The following is a 17,320-nucleotide window of genomic DNA, read 5'->3' as shown; positions in this document are numbered from 1 at the left end:
ACATACTAATCTCTGTCTGTAGCTGACATCATTAGAATTAAATTAACTTTTTAGAAAAGAGTATGCTGCTTATTTACATGTTCTTTTTGACCAGCTGTTACATTAAAATGGTAAAAACATTCTGAAATGATAATTCTTTCAAGATATTCTCTGGATTTAAAGAAAAAAAGAAAAAAAAAAAAGACACCATTCTTTGGGCAGAGAACAGAATGAACCAGCAGAATGCTGCTGCCAAAGCTTTGTCAATTCTGTGCTATAATCTTATGTCCATTAAAAAAGAAAAAAAAACAACTGTACTTGCCCATCAGGTTTTCCCTCATGCTCATTTAACACAGAAGTCCTCCTCCAGGTTATTTCCACTCCCCTATTTCTTCATCCTCATGCAATGTGCCAGCTGCTACCTTAGAAGGCACATCTTACAAATGCCCTCCAGAGGAGTGGAAATTTACTTGGGCACAACTGTTCCCCTCTCTCTTGTGCACGGACTTAAACTGATTCATGTTCCTTGAAGATATCCCACTCATATTGCTTATCAGATGGAAGCAGAATGTCAAGTATTAAAGCTCAGTCCAAAATTAATTGTTTCCCTTTCCAATTCCACCCACACGCTATACCACAAGCTCAGGAAAAAAGTACAGCATCACTACAAAAACCTGAATTCAGCAGCCTGCGCACATACCAGAGTATAATATAGCAAGGAGAGCATGAATTAGCAAGTACTAAAAGAGTGTTGGAGATTAAGAAAGAAACGAAGGCGCTGGCAGGGGGATGTCAGAATTCTTCAGCTTTGACAAGGTGCAAATTCTCCTCTGGGGTAATAATATAAACATTGATCTCTGGCCGGAATAAGTCACGTTCGGTTTTATGGGGTATTAAAGTACAATCCCTTGCTGGATTTAACTTCTCCAAGAGACAAAATAGAAAAAAAGACTGTCCCAAAGAATAGGCTAGAATCAAGGGCATGGATCTAATTCAACAAAACAGACCTAATATGCAGTCACATGCATTCCCTATTTAAACCCAGAGGATTCTGATCTCAATTTGAACTTCCAAAAGCAGAGGAAGAAAATCTTCTACTGAAAACTGCAAAACGTTAGAAATTTTATAACGCCAATGCCTACCTCTAGCACGCACAAAAGCTGAATATAGACAATGGTGAGAATACAGCATCTCCCAATTCCTCACCATTTTCTGAGGTCGCTTGGCAAACTTGGCTTGCTGGTAAGACATAGCCACCACTGAAAAATTTAAGTGCTCCAAAAAGCTTAGGAATGTTCAACATTAGAAGGAGCAACACAGACAACTGCATCCAATAGCGAAGCAGCAGCAAATCAAAACCACTGTGCTTCGCTTGAAAGTACTGATAAGAGTTGGAAAGAATACTGCAGCTGGAAAAAGAGAATATGCAGAGAAATCAAGATCTCCAGTTTGGCCCGTGCCCCAAGATCTCCATCAGGACAGAGCAATCAAAATACAAAATTTCTTCTTCAGTCCCTTCTGCAGAAACATGCCCTCAATTTCTGATTGCCTAATCCTAAAATAACTTATGATTGCGGTAGCAGGTGTGTGAGGAAGAATCCTGTAACCTAAGCATGTCTTGGGGGGGGAAGAAAGGGAGGGGGTGGGGAGGGGGGAAATCAAGGCAGTTTTGCCAGCCTGTGCAAAAGAGGGTATTTCTTCTCCTTTAAAAAAAAAAATAAATAAAATAAATGAAAGGACGGAAACATTCAAGTGAATCCCCTTCCTGTTGATGGACTGCCAAAAAACCCACTTAACTGCTGCTGTCTCCTCAGCTCTTACTTTCTAACGTATCTTTAGCCATTTCATTAACTAGGATTTCCCCAGTTTCTAATGTATCTGCTTGCAAACCCTAATCTACCAGCAAAGAAACAAATGCAGCTAAGCATTTCTGCAACTATACGCGTCAAACACTCAAATAGCTCATTGCATCCATTTGACTTTGTTTCTTCCCTCACTTCTCCTGCATCCACGACAGGACTGAATACTTGCATCAAAAAGAGGCAGCCACAGTGGCTGGAAATGGCAAATATCAAACAAGAGCAAGTTTAACTGGGTCACCTTCCAGAACTCCACCAAAAAAACCCCCCAAAAACCCCAAAAAAACAACAACACAAAAAAAAAACCCCAAAAAACAAACCCCAAACCAAAAAAACCCAACCAAAACAAATTAATTCAAATCAAACCAACCAACCAAACAGAAAATCAAAACAGATAAGAACAGCTGAAAACAAGAATCATGCAGACAAGAGCCTAGATGGGCTCCAAATAGCTGATACCAGCTTAGCCACCACAGCTGGCCACTACCAGACACTAGGAAAACAAAGCCCAAGGTTTAAGCTGTTCACATCACAGCTACACACCTGTAGCATACAACTGCTTTAAATAGTCCGATAGCTGTTTTAAGGGTTTATACCAAAAACATTAATACTAACTGGAAAGGAAGCTTAAGCAAGAGGCAAACCCTCGTCCTTCACCACTGTCTCTCCATTTTTAAAGCCCCCTGACCACAGCCACTGCTTTTCTACCATACTCTGCTAAAGCTCTTGAATGCTTGTCCATCTTATCTGAAGAGCATTTTGTAGAACTGTTTACGTGCCATTAAACGGTAGTTTGCTGCAAGCTCGTCAAGGAAGGCAGTAAAAAGTGTGTACGAGAATCAGACAGAGTGGGAAAGGCATCGCAACAGATGAAGCAGTGGGTAGAAATGAAAGGCTGCAGGAATGCAGGTGCATAAAAAAGGGTTCAGGAGTCAGCTTGGGAGTTTTCCCCATCAGCCATAGCACTTGCATGAATTCTCTGGTTTTGCAGCATCTGGTAATGAGAAATGAAGAGATTATCTGGCTGCCTCTGTGGTGCTCATCTTGCCAAGAAAATCCCCACCCTACAAGAGAAATCCTTGCTAACATGATCAAGATGTGCGTACTTGCAGTGCAATAAACAGAACTGAGTTCTGTCTTGGTCAGAGAAATGTTTCATAGGCTAGTCCTCAATTCCTCCTCCAGTAACAGTTTAAAATAAAAATCAATTAAAAAGCAGATCAACAAAATATCCCTAAATTATACTCTTCAGCAGAGAATGACACCTTTTCATTGGTTTTTGAAGGATTAAGGCAGAAAAGCGATGTTCATTGATTCTTCTATTAAGAGAAACGAGGTTTTCCAGTAGTTTTTCCTTTTTGTTTTTTTGGTGGAAGTGATATTCTCTCTTCATGCACCAATGCACCGATTTCCCTCCCTTCCTCAGATGTTCTGGATGTCAAAGCCCACCAGTGCTTGCGCTGAAGTTTGCCCAAGGCACTTCACACTCACTTCATCAAATATTCAGGATTGAGAAGGAGAAAGCGTTTACAATTCACAGCATGAGACTTCATATCCAGACAAGATATCATCTGTCAGTTGCACAGACCCGAGTACCGTTCCAAAAAAATAAACTCATCTTTTCAAGGCTGCAAAAGGTAAGTCATTTTAGGGAGAGGTAAAGGTTCTGTAAGGTAAAGTGATTTGTCCAACATTACACGCTGGGTAGAGACCATGGCAGACCACTCAGGAAACCCCGTTCTCTTGGCACGTCTGGCAGTACAGATTGTGCTTCCCAGGGAACGCTTGGAGAAGAGAAGCATTTTACCTTTTTAAAACAAAACAAAACAAACGCCTGAACACCGTTCCCTGGCCCAGACCCATTCCTGCTGATGCTTAGCTGCTGACAGATGCAAACATTTGAAAACAAAATTAAAAGAAAGATGTTTCCTGTAGGAAATTCCAAACTTAAAGCTTGGACATTGTGCACTAATCTGCACTGCTGCTTTCCTTCACAGTTAACACTTCTGCAGCAGTCATAGGAGCACCAGCATGGACAAGCCATTTGCAAGCCAAGTCATTTAAACCAGTAAAGGGGTAGGGAATAAGGGGGAAAACCCCACCCAAGGCAACGACTTCTATTACCATCACAAACGAGGGAGATTGCAGTGGTGATGAGATGCCAGAATGGGTAAGCTCCGTTCATCTCCTGAGATGGTACATGACTTTGTTAATACCCGTAGAAGACTTGGAAAACATATGCCCTGTACTTCTTGAAAGCTGCAGAGGGGAAAAATCCCCAAGTCTCCATCAGCCATTTAAAACTATTCTTCAACGTATTTTTCAATTCTACCTCTTTTCAGCACACTTAGCAACTTCTGGAAATCTACCCCCAATTCTGGTTTTAGCCTGTACTTGTTCATTTTGGCATCACAAAAAAAAAAAAAAAAAAAAAAAAAAAAAGCTGTCTACAGTTTTGTAGCTCAGTTTAAAAAGATGAGTTGCGGTAAAAAAATTTTATCCAGCTTCTCTCTCACTGCCAAAATTGCACTAACCTACATCCTAGACCTACAACATGTTTTTAATACAAATTTTACAAAATTATTTCTCTCTGCTTTCAAAGATGCTGGTAGCTTTCTGAAACTTACTTAAAGGTTTCTGTCATTTCCAAGTTAACAGATAGGAATTTCAACTTGGGACCTGTAAATAGGATTTTTTTTATTGACCTAATTTTGCAACTTCCTGTAAAAAAAAGCTTTTTACAAGGTTTCATTTCTGAAGTTCATACAATCTCTAACGTATAATAGTTTGAAAGGTCATCCACAAGACAACTACAGCTGCTGATGTCAAACATCCTTGCCCCATGAACAGGCTATGAATTTCACCACTTTTAAACAGAAATGTGTCAGATAATCACAATTATTACAGTAGCAACATTGCTAAGTTTCAATGCTTTGACTGCACTTTTGTGTAAAGTCTCAACTGAAACAGTAAATTAACACAATAACTTCGCTGATAATCCATTTGTTCAAAAGGCAGTACCCTACACAGGCTTGAATGTGGACAGGTATGCAATAGTGTTGTTCAAAAAAAAAAAAAATCAAAGTACAAAAATTATTTTAAAGGTTCTTTAAAGCAAATCAAGGCTGAAAGGAATCACGCGCTGGTTCCCAGAATCAAAAACCCATCCTGGTAAAGTTCACCTTCTGAAAGATGATTTTTAACCTAAATTATAAATTCCTCAGAACATTACTGTTCAAGAGTAAGTAGAGTTAAGAGTTTACTTAGAAATTATCTCAACTGCAAACCTAATTCTCCCAGCTCCCAACGCTGTGAATCCCAGGAAGTTTATCCAGAGATTCACGACAGAATGAACAACAGTACACAAGCAGGGGTTTCGCAACGCTCTTAATCGGGTGAGGAGCTGCGACAGTGATCGGCACTCTCGCAACGCTCTTAATCGGGTGAGGAGCTGCGACAGTGAGATCACCACTCCTGTTGCTTCTCCACTGCCCAAGAAACCCAGGAGCTATGCATTCCTTTTGTCACAGTTAGGATCAGAAATAAAACGCCACCGCACACAGTCTCACCGTCTGTTAAATTATGCATGGGTTGAACACTCAGAAATCCCATGACTATTTGTGGAAGCGCAGAGGTGCAAGGAACACTGACATCAAGTTGGGCAAGCCCATCCACTATCCCCAGACTATGCTACCAACCTCCCGTATTTCAGTCATAGCCCCTTTACAGGGTATGTTCATACCCAGGAAAAAAGCTTATGAAGACTCTGAGACTAAAGAAACAGCAGCATAAAAATAAGAATCTAGAAGGCAGATCAAGTGGTGACACCAGCTAAATTAGGGACAAACATTTGAAAGGCATAAAAAATTCACAAAGCAAGGACAGGGGAATAACTGAGTTATTCTGACAGCCTTATGCACAGATTTTGTTTTGTTTGACAGGTATAAATAAGTTCTAGCCTCTGACTGAAGGGGGGGGAAAAAAAAAAAAAGCTTTCACACTCCATCAAACAAGCCTAAGAAATATGTATTTAAAGAAACTGCCACTAACCCATCTCAGTGTATGTAGTAGAAAATAGCATGTGCTTCACTTTACAGCTAGATTTCAAGAAGTAGGTGTTCAGCAGGAGCTTGGTGGGGAAAAAGAAGCAACCATATAAGGCAGCAAAACCAGAATAAATGCATGTGTTTTGGTGAGCTGGGCAGACGTCTGTTCTTACCACACAAGGCTTGGCAACTTTCAAATTAGGGGAACCTCAGATTACCCTTTCAGCTAGGAAGTAACACACAAAGCAAGGTTCCTCACATGCAAGTCGAGATCAAATTTCTTTATACTTACCTGTCTGCTTTCAAAAGCAGGTTAGATGGCAGTTCAAGGAGCTGGTTGTGTTGCACATCCAGGACCTCCACCTGCGTTCGCTCGAGCCGATCTGGTAGCCTTCCTAACATGTTATGTCCTGCCAGCAGCTTACGCAAGCTACTATTGTAAAACAACCTTAGAGAAAAAACAACATCAAAAATGAGAAAAATCCAAACCAAAGAGTTGCTTTGAGAATTTAGGTGCGGTATCACAGTTCATTACAAGAAGGTGATTCAGCCAACTGATTAGCAGACACAGTATTAATTACGCACAGATCCAAGAACGTCTTCCCACTCTCCACCAACTTCTTAAAAAGGTTGTTCAGAGACAGGGAAGGAGGTTTAAGGATGATTCAGGAGTGAGAGTAGTGAGAAGGGGTTATCTTATTGCACTGTATAAAACATGAATATAGAAGCACGACAGTGAAGGAGGTAATTGCTAACAATGGCTGCAGAAAACTGCACTCGTGGGATCCCCCTAGCTAATGGAAGAACTTCAGAAGTGTGGGTGAAATCGCCAGTCACCCCACAAACTTCATAGTGCTCTATTCATCACGTGCTGACTCATAATCCAATGCAATTCCCCACCCCCCATTCTCCTTTTCTGTTAATACCAGACTAACATAAAGCCTCCTTTCCTGTTCTACAGCGAATGAAATTTATCTAATCGGCTTTACTTTCTTGAGCTTTTACAAGCGATAGATGACCCGGAGTCCCATACCCCTGCTCCATTTTTTGGGGGGCTGGGGGAGAAGGGGAAGGGGAGAAGAGGGCACCATAAAGAGACAAGAACAAACAGCTGTTTTGATCAAATAGTAAAGCTAAAATTTGCACTATAAACAACGTAATAAGGAGGTTAAAATCTGCACCTAAAGACCTCAACAATGGAGGAGCTCTCGATTTTGAACGGGAACCACTTTCAGCAAATTAAGAAAAAAATAGATTATTCTTCATCTGCCACCTGTCTTACATCCCCGCTACTGTACTGTTTAATCTGGCGAGCCTGTGCATCATGCTGACCTGTTTCAATCAAAGACTCTCAAATTACTCAGCATTAAAGCAAAAATCTTCTTCCCTCTGTTACAATGACCCAAATACACATAAAGAGCCTCCCCCTGCCCCCCCTCCCTACACTACATCAGGTCATCGGATTATTGCGCCAAAATAATCAATGAGGTATGCTGAGTATTTTCCCCTTGACAGATACAGTCATACTCCGTATCTGTGCGCCAGTGCTAACAGTTATCTCAGTTGGCTGGATCGGCCGTGTTATGACCATGGATACAAGTCAACAGCCAGCTGTATCATTCCAGAAGGCTCAACACAAGGTGAAAAGACTTATCATACAGTGATAAGCATATCTGTTATGTTTTCATCATTTAACCATTTCTGTTTCACTCCACTTTTACTTGAACATCTCTCTCAGTCATGGATTTGCTGTTCTATTCTATTTCCTTTCCTAATCAAGACTGGCCAGTACCATCAACACCAAACATTACAGGAAAAAGCAGAATTGGTTGATGTCTGCAAAATGTTTATCGTTTTGGGGGCTTTTTTGGATGGGTGGGGGCAGTGCCATTTTAAGTTAAAAAAAGTTCAAATCATGGCAAAAACCTTAGCAATTAGCTTTTCCATGAAAACATATTTTATAAATAATTCAGAAGAACTGAGTAAGTCTTTGGGGTTTTGTTTATTTTTCTCTTATTTTCCAGGTTACACAAGCACCAAAGGAACTGGGCTGCCTGAAGAGAGACTGAACCACCAGCATTTAACTAAGCAAACTCCCAATGAGCCCAGGACACCTAGTCCTCAAGCTGGGTGGGGGACCAGGCGGCTGGGACTGCTCTTCCCTACTGGCAGCTTTCCCACTTGCCCAGCTCCCCCTGGAAGTTTTGATGGGATCAAAAAGTTCCGAGAGCAAGCACGCCGCTCAGCATCTTCTGAGAAAACATGGTTTGGTGAAAGCATTCAACCAATTCCTTTAGTAAGCAACTGTTCAAGAGAACACAATGTTGAATACAAATAGACCTTTTAAAAAAAGAGACAAAAAGGAACAAAAATAGATACAGACATCTTGTTCACTGGTGACGGCAAGGTCATTTTGGCAACTCTTAATTGAAGCATTTCCATTTTCTTTGGGGAATCTTTGGCAACGTCAGTTTTATGACAATGAATTTGTCCTGCATAGCTAAGACTAAGTACCCTTTTTTTTATTTTTCAGTACTTTTAAAGCAGGAATGGCTGCATTGTTCCCATTTTCTTTAATTGAGACAATCATTAGTACACAGTCCTCCATCTCAACTGCTTCTGCTCTTTGTCGTCAAGAATTGTTTTTCTGATTCAAGAGGCAAACGCACATAGCATCAGCTGCAGTTTGTTTAGATTAGGTGCCACCTTCATGCTTCCAGGACACTGCTGGTCAGTCAAGGCTTGAACATTTGTGGTTAGAGTTGCAAGCATCCTCCTAGGAGAGCCCTGCTCACTCGCTCCACAGGTTTTCAGAGTGCTATTCTATGTAGAAGGAAAAGCATACAGCAGTGCACATGAACACGCTAACTGGGCACTAGTATTTGCCTAATACTTAACAGTAGGTCTATACGCCTGAGCCATTTGCATTTGAATCCAGACCCAGATTTCCCTAAAGTTTAAGAGACATTCAAAGCCTGTGTTCTGAGCTGGGCCTTAAAACTGAGCTGACTTATTAGGAGCTAAGCTATCTAGACACATACTACAAAGAAGAGCTTTCAAAGATAAGCTGTTTCCTGGGGTTAATGATAAGATGGCAGGAGAGACAAGTGGGATGTTGACTGTACCTAATTTCAGCTAATCATTAATCTCCCAAAGATATCCGGTATGCCTTGATACTCCTTGCTGTTATGAAGTGCAAATGAAAGGCAAATGAACTTTTGCTCCCCCCACCTTCTGAGTAGGCGCAGTTTCACTTTGTGTGAAAAAACAGAGGGATTAATAGTCTGCATGTTAGCCTGTTAGTTTGCTTGGTAAATCTCCTCACGTCCTTTTCTGCCCACATTTCTGAAATCTATTCTCTTTCCATTTATGACACTAAAACCGCCAGTTTACACCATATGGCACATTCATCTGACCCAGACAAAACTATCCTTTTTGGTTTCTGATGCTCTTCTGTGCTGTACAGCTCCGTAAGGAAAATATTTAATAGCTCATCATATACTAGCTGTCTACTATGTTCAATGGCTCTGCGCATCGCCACGCAATTTCACCCTTTGCACCCAGTGTGTTCTCCCTTTCACAACACCTCTTTTGAAGCGTACAGAGCAGCCAAGAATGACAGCTCTCTTCTAGTGAGGTCAGGGACTTAAAAATTCTCAATACGAGCACCTGACCAGTATACTCAATTGGAACAGGTCTCTCTAGAAAAAACTAGTAAGAGCCATTCATTATTTAAACTCAACTCCTATTTTCCTTCCTGCTTACTTGCTTTCCTATCATTTGTATTCATCAATTTTAATTTAGACTCCTGGAAAAGAGATCATCTTTGTAGTGAAGGTGATTGCTCTACTTGCTTGACGAGGCTTTACCTTCGCCTCTCAGCCCCTTTTTCACTCAAACAGGGCTGTGAACTGGAGTCTCCAGGCACCGCTGAAACTAAGTTACAAGTTCTGGATCTCTAAACTGTCATGCAAAGTTATGGCTGTAAATATTTAATATTCAGTATTAAAAATGAAGGGCTTTCCTGCCTGAAAAGCCACATGAACAGCTTCAAAACTTCCACCTGGAGTTCAAAGGCACTGCTTTCTCTGCATGAAAGTAAGAGAAGAAAGGCTGGGTAGAAGCTTGAGGCACGACGACACCCCACAAGGTAAAAATAAAATCAAACAAAAGATAAAACGGGCCTGACAGTCACTGGAACAAGCTAAACACTGAATCAGCAATTATTTCTGAATTGCTTATCCTGTTCCACATTGTGCACCTGGTCTGCGAGACTCACCGGGCAGGCAGCTCACGTATCTGATTGTGGCCGACATCCAACACTTCCAGTTTCCTGCTGTCACATATCCACTCAGGCAGGTTTTCCAGGTGATTTCTATGAACAAAGAACACAAAGAGGTATAGCTAAACGATAATTGAGATGTAAAGACTATTAAGAATACAGCCTCAAGAGAGATACAGATACCTGCAGGAAATAAATCTGCTACATAATAGGTTCCTTATGAGATTGTATCACCCCTCCTTCTCTAAAGGCACTACCAGCGCACTAAGGTCCTGAGTGAGGGGGCAAGAAAGCTAACATTATTATCTCCCTAGGCATGCAGCCACTAAGAAAATGGAAAAAGCTGCTTCCAAATTATCAGGGAAGAAGTATTAAGAGTATCAGGGTATCAAGGATGAAGAAGTCTCTCCATGGAGAAGAAAATTTGTGAGATGCTCCTCAGAAAATATTCACACCCTACACAGCTGAAACACACCTCTTCCATCCCCCATAAATTCAATCCCGAAACCCACTCTACCGCTCTTCATCTATCTCACTGAATAAAACAAAAGCTTTTTTTTGTGCGTGTATCTTTAAAGTCAAGCATTTTGCTTTTCTTGCATTTGTCTTCACAGAAACTAACCCCTCTAAAAATTAAGTTCTCAGAGGTAAGTTTTTCCAACTACTGCACTGTAAACACGCAGCTAGGCACAGCGGGGCACCCATGTATCCTGCCTTAAAGACAAAAATTAGCAGCACAGAATACATGGAGGAGATCGTGTGCATGTGCATTCACATAACCACTACTTCAGTTAGCATACACACATGCAAAACTGGGCATCAAATAATAGTCAGGCACTCACAGGCTTGAAATTCAGGCACAGGACCCTTACACAGCATGAACATAAAGCAATGTTCATGCTCATTCATGTACTTGTATCCTATAGTTTATTCATGCAATAGCCTTTAACCAAAATATGCGATAGGAAATCAACCCCTCTTAGCCTCAGATAGCTTCCTTTTCAATCTCAAACAGATTTCCCAAATTCCAAGCGAGCCAAGAAGCTAAAGACACCCTACCCATTTAGTTACAATGCCATCACTGAACTGAGGCACAAAAAGGGTTTTGTGATCAGAATCATGCATTCTGCACCAATTTCATTTACAGCTAAACGGAGAACACAGCTTTACAAAGAATGCTTTTCAATAGATCACACTTATTTAGCCACACCTGTGTTACATTCAGGTGCCCAATGGGAGTAACTCACGGATGATGAAACTTTGAAGTAAAAACAGTCCTCAAATTGTAAAACAAACTACAACACCCCCTTTTCAACTTCTTTCCTTATCCCACCTCCCTTGTTTACGGATGCATTCAAATGGCCGCTGCAGACATCCCTGCAGCAGCCAGGGCTGCAGAGAACTACGATGAGCTGCAGGAGCTGCCGTACTGATGAGTTTCAATGAGTCTGATGATTATCAAACTGTCACCTACGCTGGGCTCGTGACACAGACATAACCAGTAAGGACCTTCTGTACATGTCTCATATTGGTGAACATTTGAGTCATCGTGTTGTATCTCTATAAGATAGGAAATCTTTAAATCAGGTAAACTTTTTTCCTTTAACTATAAAGGTACATTTTGCTTTTAGCACTAAAAAAAAAAAAAAAAAAAAAAAAAAAGTAAATCTATAAAAAGGAAACAGGGAAGAACTGGCCAGTAGAAAAAAGCCCATCCTCTAACTCTGAAAATCAGTTTTCTCATATCTCAAGGTCCAGTCCCTGCCCCCACTCCCTCCCAGTAAAATACCAGTGAATGTCATTTTTCCATAAGCCTCATTGATGTGTATTTTACAGGCCCAAGAAAAAACATACTTACCTAGAAATATCCATATAAGCCAGGCAATTAGGAACTGGATACACATCAAGGTGAACGAGTTCTAGGGGGAAAAATAAATAAAAACGAAAGTCGTGATAAAGATTTGCACTTAAATGGCTGTTCCATAACAGTTACTTTAAGCAGCTAACACCCAGATATTTCAGAAAAAGCCAGTAACCTAAAAAATGTCTGAGGATCTGGACCTTTGTGACCTGAGTTTTGTTTCTTTATTATGTCTGAGTACTTTCGCTATATGATGTAGTACTTGCTATGACAGACACTGCATAGCTGATCAGAGAGGAGAAACTGGAGGGTTTTAAAAGTTTCATGGCAAATTCTCATTTTTCCATTTTTGTCCCAGAGCTGTAACTTCACCTCTGCCACCCTCTGCCCAGAATAGTTAGTCACAAACCTGCTCTACTTTTTTTCACTGGTCACTAATGGTACAGTCATGGAAGGGAGACTCCCCACTCTGGAAGAGCAAGCTACAGAATAACCCAGAGTCCTCCAGGTCATGGCAAGATCCAGAGTATTTTTCAACACATTACATGAGCCTTTGCATCCCTGTGGAGTTCCTGGTTCAGGCAGCCTTACAGACCTTTCATAGCATCTCAACTACTGCTAGCAATGTTATATTTTGATTGCTTCAATAATATTTCATATTCTAAGGTTTTTAGGTAGCTAAAGCTTAGGATTAAGGTTGAAACAAAACCAGCAGACATTTATTTAAGCCTACAGAAAGTCCACTGAAGTGAAAAATGTAACAAGCATCACGGTTCCTTTGGAAGATGAGACTAAAACAAGGTGGCTGAGGGTGCAAAGAGAAGATAGCCAGGAGGAACGGCAAGACCAAATAGGCAATTGATTGCAAGATATGGGCTGACTTGGGTTCTCAGCTCACATTGCACAGCACATGCTCAGATTGTTAACTTTTCTCAGCTACAAAGATCCTGGCATGAATACTTAATGAAGGCACAGGCTTGGATATCGTTAAGATGACAGCCTTTTAAAGGCAGGGCAGACTGTTCAGCAAATTCACAGCTCTCTGAGCTTGCATTTTGTTTATTCCAATACCAAACTACTCCAAACAATAAAAATGGTGGTGAAAACTGAGTATTTTAAGTAATAGCAGCTTCCAGAGACAGATCAAACAAATCCTATTCATGGAACACAAGAGTTATTCAACTGGAAAATGCTGCATTATTTTTATTATTGAATACAAACGAAGTTACTCATTATAGATTTTGTAGCCTTCTGGCCAGGGTAAGCAGCTAGAGGTAGTAGCAAAAATATATATTGTTTGTCTCACAAACAGCCACTTGTTCAAACTTTCTCAGCTCTGGGGAAATGGAATAAATTCCCTATTTGCCTTGGTAAACAAACACATTAATACAACCCAAAGAACTGAAGACTTAAAGAACCCTCCCTGCTGAGAGAGGAATTTCAGCCCAAATTTTAAGCTTTTCACAGTTTTGAAACCTCCAAATAGGTAGCCCGGTGTTATTTGAAAGTCACTTCTAAGCTCAGAACTGGCAGTAGCATGACACAGCACATGTGAAACCCTTTCATGCAAGGGTCATGTCAAGAGCCTCCTGGTTACGTGCACCGCACTCCGTAAGCATCCCACAGAGAACCCAGTACGAAAACCAGACGCCAGATGACACCGCCACAGCTGCCCTGAACACGCACTTACCATTTGAGGAAGCGTACAGCGCTTTGAGAAAATATCCACTGATTTTGAGGGTTACCAGTTGATTCCGTTCACAGTGTAACACTTCGACATTGTTAAAAACTGTTGCATCCAGCTCCCCAAGTTTGTTGTCTCTGAGATCCAGCTGGGTCACATGATGCAGAAAATCTATTTCATCGGCCTCCAGTCTCCTAATTGAATTCAATCTTGCAGACAAAAAAAAGGAGATTAAGTGTAGTTACGTGGCAGGCTCCTGCTGACAAACCAATGCTCACTCAACAGTTGGTTGTGCTGGATTAGACTAGCGTGCCTTCAGGTTCCGATCAAGGTTGATTTTAAACATTTTCCCCTTTGTTATGGTATTTTAAAAGCAGCATGGATGACCTCTGTTGTTTTATCCATCATGACAAAGGAATGATGGCACCAAGTTCCTTTCTAAACTACTTTGAAAACTACTGATGAAAAGCTCTGCAAGAACGTAAGTGTTACTGTTATTGTGTCTATAAAAATAAAAAAATTATCTGGCTATTATTTGTGCCCAATAGTTTGGAAAAGAACAAAACCTCTACAGTTCCTGCTGGCCTATCCTGAGCATCTGCTCAAAAAGCCTGGCAGATACGAGTAACCTGCAGATATTGGAATCTCTTTACCTTATTTGAAAGGCCAAATTGGGATTTATGAATTCCCATATTTGCCTCTTGCTTTGCCATGTTCCACAGCAAGCAAATACAGAGGCCTGAAAATGGGTGTTGAAAGAAAACACAGCAAAAACCCGAGACAAGCGTGTCTGTCAGATAAAGAGAACAGGTTTTATCACATCTTCACTGCAGTGCGTTGACGCTGCCAATACGCAGCAACTTCCCCAGAAGTAACAACTGAAATAAGATTATCTATAACACAGCAACGTTTGAGGTGGCAGCGCACTCCGAAGAGTTCAGTTTCAAATTCTCATCTCTGACCAGAACACTAAAACCAGTATAGTAACTTCTGTCGGCCCACTGAGCCTCCCTAGTGAGGGCAAAACCTCCAGTATGGTTGTTACTCTTGCTTTCAAAGGGTTGCCCTCTGTATAACAGTTGTGTTTTCAGAGTAGCTACATTTTCCAATTAAAAGAAAATGGGTAATACGGTCCTTCAATACCACAGCCTACTTTTTTCTGTTTTCAATTTACAGGCAGTGCTTCCTTCTGATTTGACTGAAGTGAAGCACTTCACTGTGCACAAGTACAGTTTACAAACACGTTCGACATTTGCTCTTCCAGGTAGCGCTACAGAGAGCCACTGTTCACTGCTCGGTGCAGAAAGGATGCAGCAGACAACGAGAGGGCTGGAACCGCACAGCTGGAACTCACGGCCAGCCCAGCCACAGCTGGAACTCACGGCCAGCCCAGCCACAGCATCCCTACACTAAGGCCAGATTATTTATTTGCTTCTAACATACATACAAACACGCAGATGTATTATAACCCTACCATATACACTTCAGAATTCATCCATCTATTTTAGCTGTGTTTTTAACTTATGCTGGCCCCTCCTTGACTGCAAAGTCTGACAGCTACACAGCAGTATGGTACACGAAGTTTTAGCTTGAAGAGATTAATTTAACTAAATGGTTCTAAAATTAATCATTATTTAGACCTCATGGTCCAGGCTCTGAATTGAGCCTTGCCCAGCTGATTGCAGAAGCTGGCTTCCCCAAAGGCTGTAAAAAAAAAGAACCACCTTATACCAGAGCCACTTGTAATAAGGATCTGTTTAGACTCTGCTGAGGGCATCAATAAAATAATGTTACTCATGGTGGACTAGGCTTTTTAACATATCAAGAAATATTAAAATATCTATTTTTGTCCTCTCACCTTCACTGCCCTTTTGTTCATCTCACGCATCTGTAATATTTCAGACAGAAGCTTTTTGAGTCAGGGACTATCATTTATGTTATATTAACACTGCATCAACTAGAACTGCAGGAGTCACCAGTGTCCCAGGCTCCGTTTTGTTGGGGTTTTTTTTTCGGTATAAATATTAATTTCCCCCACTCATTTTCCTAACTATTGATCCCCCTAAATGCTACCTCTTCCTCAAAGCAGAGTGCTAAGTCACGGCAAGTGCTGTGAGTTACAAAATACTGCCAGAAACATGATTCAATGGACTAACGCAACAGATTCATACCCAAGGGCTATTCCAACAGCCAAAGAGAAACCGTTTCAACACCAATAATTTAGACCCACTTATTTTTCCCCTTTTTCAAACACCTACCTTAGATCCACGTGTTTAATGTGAGGCATCCTTTTTAACACCTGTAAGTTCAGGGTATCCATGCAGTTTCCTGACATACAGAGCTTATCCATGGCAGTCAGCTTCTCCAGCACCCCTGGAATGTCGGTGAACTCGTTGAAGGACAGACTCACGTAGCTGAGTTGATGCATATGCTCCAATTCATCAGGTAGGGACTGGAGAAAGTTGCCATCCAGCAAAAATGTCTGCAAGCTATTAAAGGTAGGGGAGGGGACGGGACAGTGAAGAGACTGAGTGACCTGTTAAACCATGTTTCCTTCCTACAAACACACCAATCTGCTGCAGTTACAGTGAAATAAAATACACAAGAGGGCAGAAGAAAGAAAAATGTTAAGGAATAATGCTTTAACATCTGCTACAGAAGATATCAACCAAATAATTAAAAGCCTTGCAAATACAAAATGCAGGCTGTGCTAGACAGTTGTATCATACCTTCAAACATCTCCAGAACTGCGACTTGTGTGATGGCTGAAGCACATAAGCAAGGGGGTTTAAAGATTATCTTCACCATGAAGGTGACCCTTGTGTCAAATATTGGGGGCTGGAAGAGCTTTAAGACACAAAGCATGCTTCCCCTCCACCCACAGCTCACAACTGCTTTCATACAGATCTACAAGCCAGTCTGCTCTGACAAAACCCAGTAGGTTCGAACTGGTTCTCATACCAAGATTATGTACAGAGTCATGAAACTGCTTGCTGTCTATACTACCAGTCTGTGTACGTTAAGTTTTAAGAAAGTACTTGCTTGTGCATCTCGCCTACAACTGCTGGAACGCTTCTGAGGGCATTGCAGGACACGTTGAGTTCAGTCAGGGTTGGGATACTGCAGACTGCCAGTGGGAAATCTCCTAAATTATTATTGGAAAGGTTAAGGCTCTTCAACTTGGTGAATCTACAATGAGATAAGAAAAAAATAATTAAAAAAAAAAAAAAATAAAGGAGACAAATAAGTGGAGCATAAACCACACCACGTTGCCTTGCAATAATTAATACAAGGTAAGTTTGGTTATGTAAATGCAAATCACGTGCATTTTCAGTTTATGTACTCAGAAGAACCAGGGAAACTACTAGACACTCAAGTTCAACACCACTTGCAAGAGTTCACTCATGTTAAGCTGGCACAGAGAAACAGGCCCTCCTGAACAACACACTAAATTTTTCCTATGAGCGTAACAAAGAAGAAAGCCCTGGCCATTCTTACGATGTATGTCGTTTCTTCTGTAGCATCTCATCCTGTACTACAGCACTGCTATTTTTCTGAACACACTTCTGGCTAGTAGGACTACCCTAGTGACACTGGTTACAAGGTGCA

At 41.1% G+C, this 17,320-nt stretch overlaps 1 protein-coding gene across 1 annotated transcript in view; it reads right to left on the bottom strand.

Moving 5' to 3' along the window:
- The window catches only part of PHLPP1 (PH domain and leucine rich repeat protein phosphatase 1), a 143,583-nt gene that overhangs the window by 21,081 nt on the left and 105,182 nt on the right, over positions 1-17,320 (bottom strand). Inside the window, exons 5-10 of the mRNA XM_082334332.1 lie at positions 16,754-16,900; positions 15,970-16,200; positions 13,718-13,920; positions 12,025-12,085; positions 10,164-10,259; positions 6,177-6,332 (exon numbers count right to left, since the gene is read on the bottom strand). Of these exons, the coding sequence (XP_082190458.1) occupies positions 6,177-6,332; positions 10,164-10,259; positions 12,025-12,085; positions 13,718-13,920; positions 15,970-16,200; positions 16,754-16,900 (894 nt within the window). The remainder of the gene's footprint in view (positions 1-6,176; positions 6,333-10,163; positions 10,260-12,024; positions 12,086-13,717; positions 13,921-15,969; positions 16,201-16,753; positions 16,901-17,320) is intronic.

The sequence above is a fragment of the Platalea leucorodia genome (assembly GCF_965183815.1).
Source record: "Platalea leucorodia genome assembly, chromosome: 1".
NCBI classification, from domain to species: Eukaryota; Metazoa; Chordata; class Aves; order Pelecaniformes; family Threskiornithidae; genus Platalea; species Platalea leucorodia.
The sequence above is the reverse complement of the archived record's forward strand: the minus strand, read 5'-3'. Positions and strand labels throughout refer to the sequence as shown.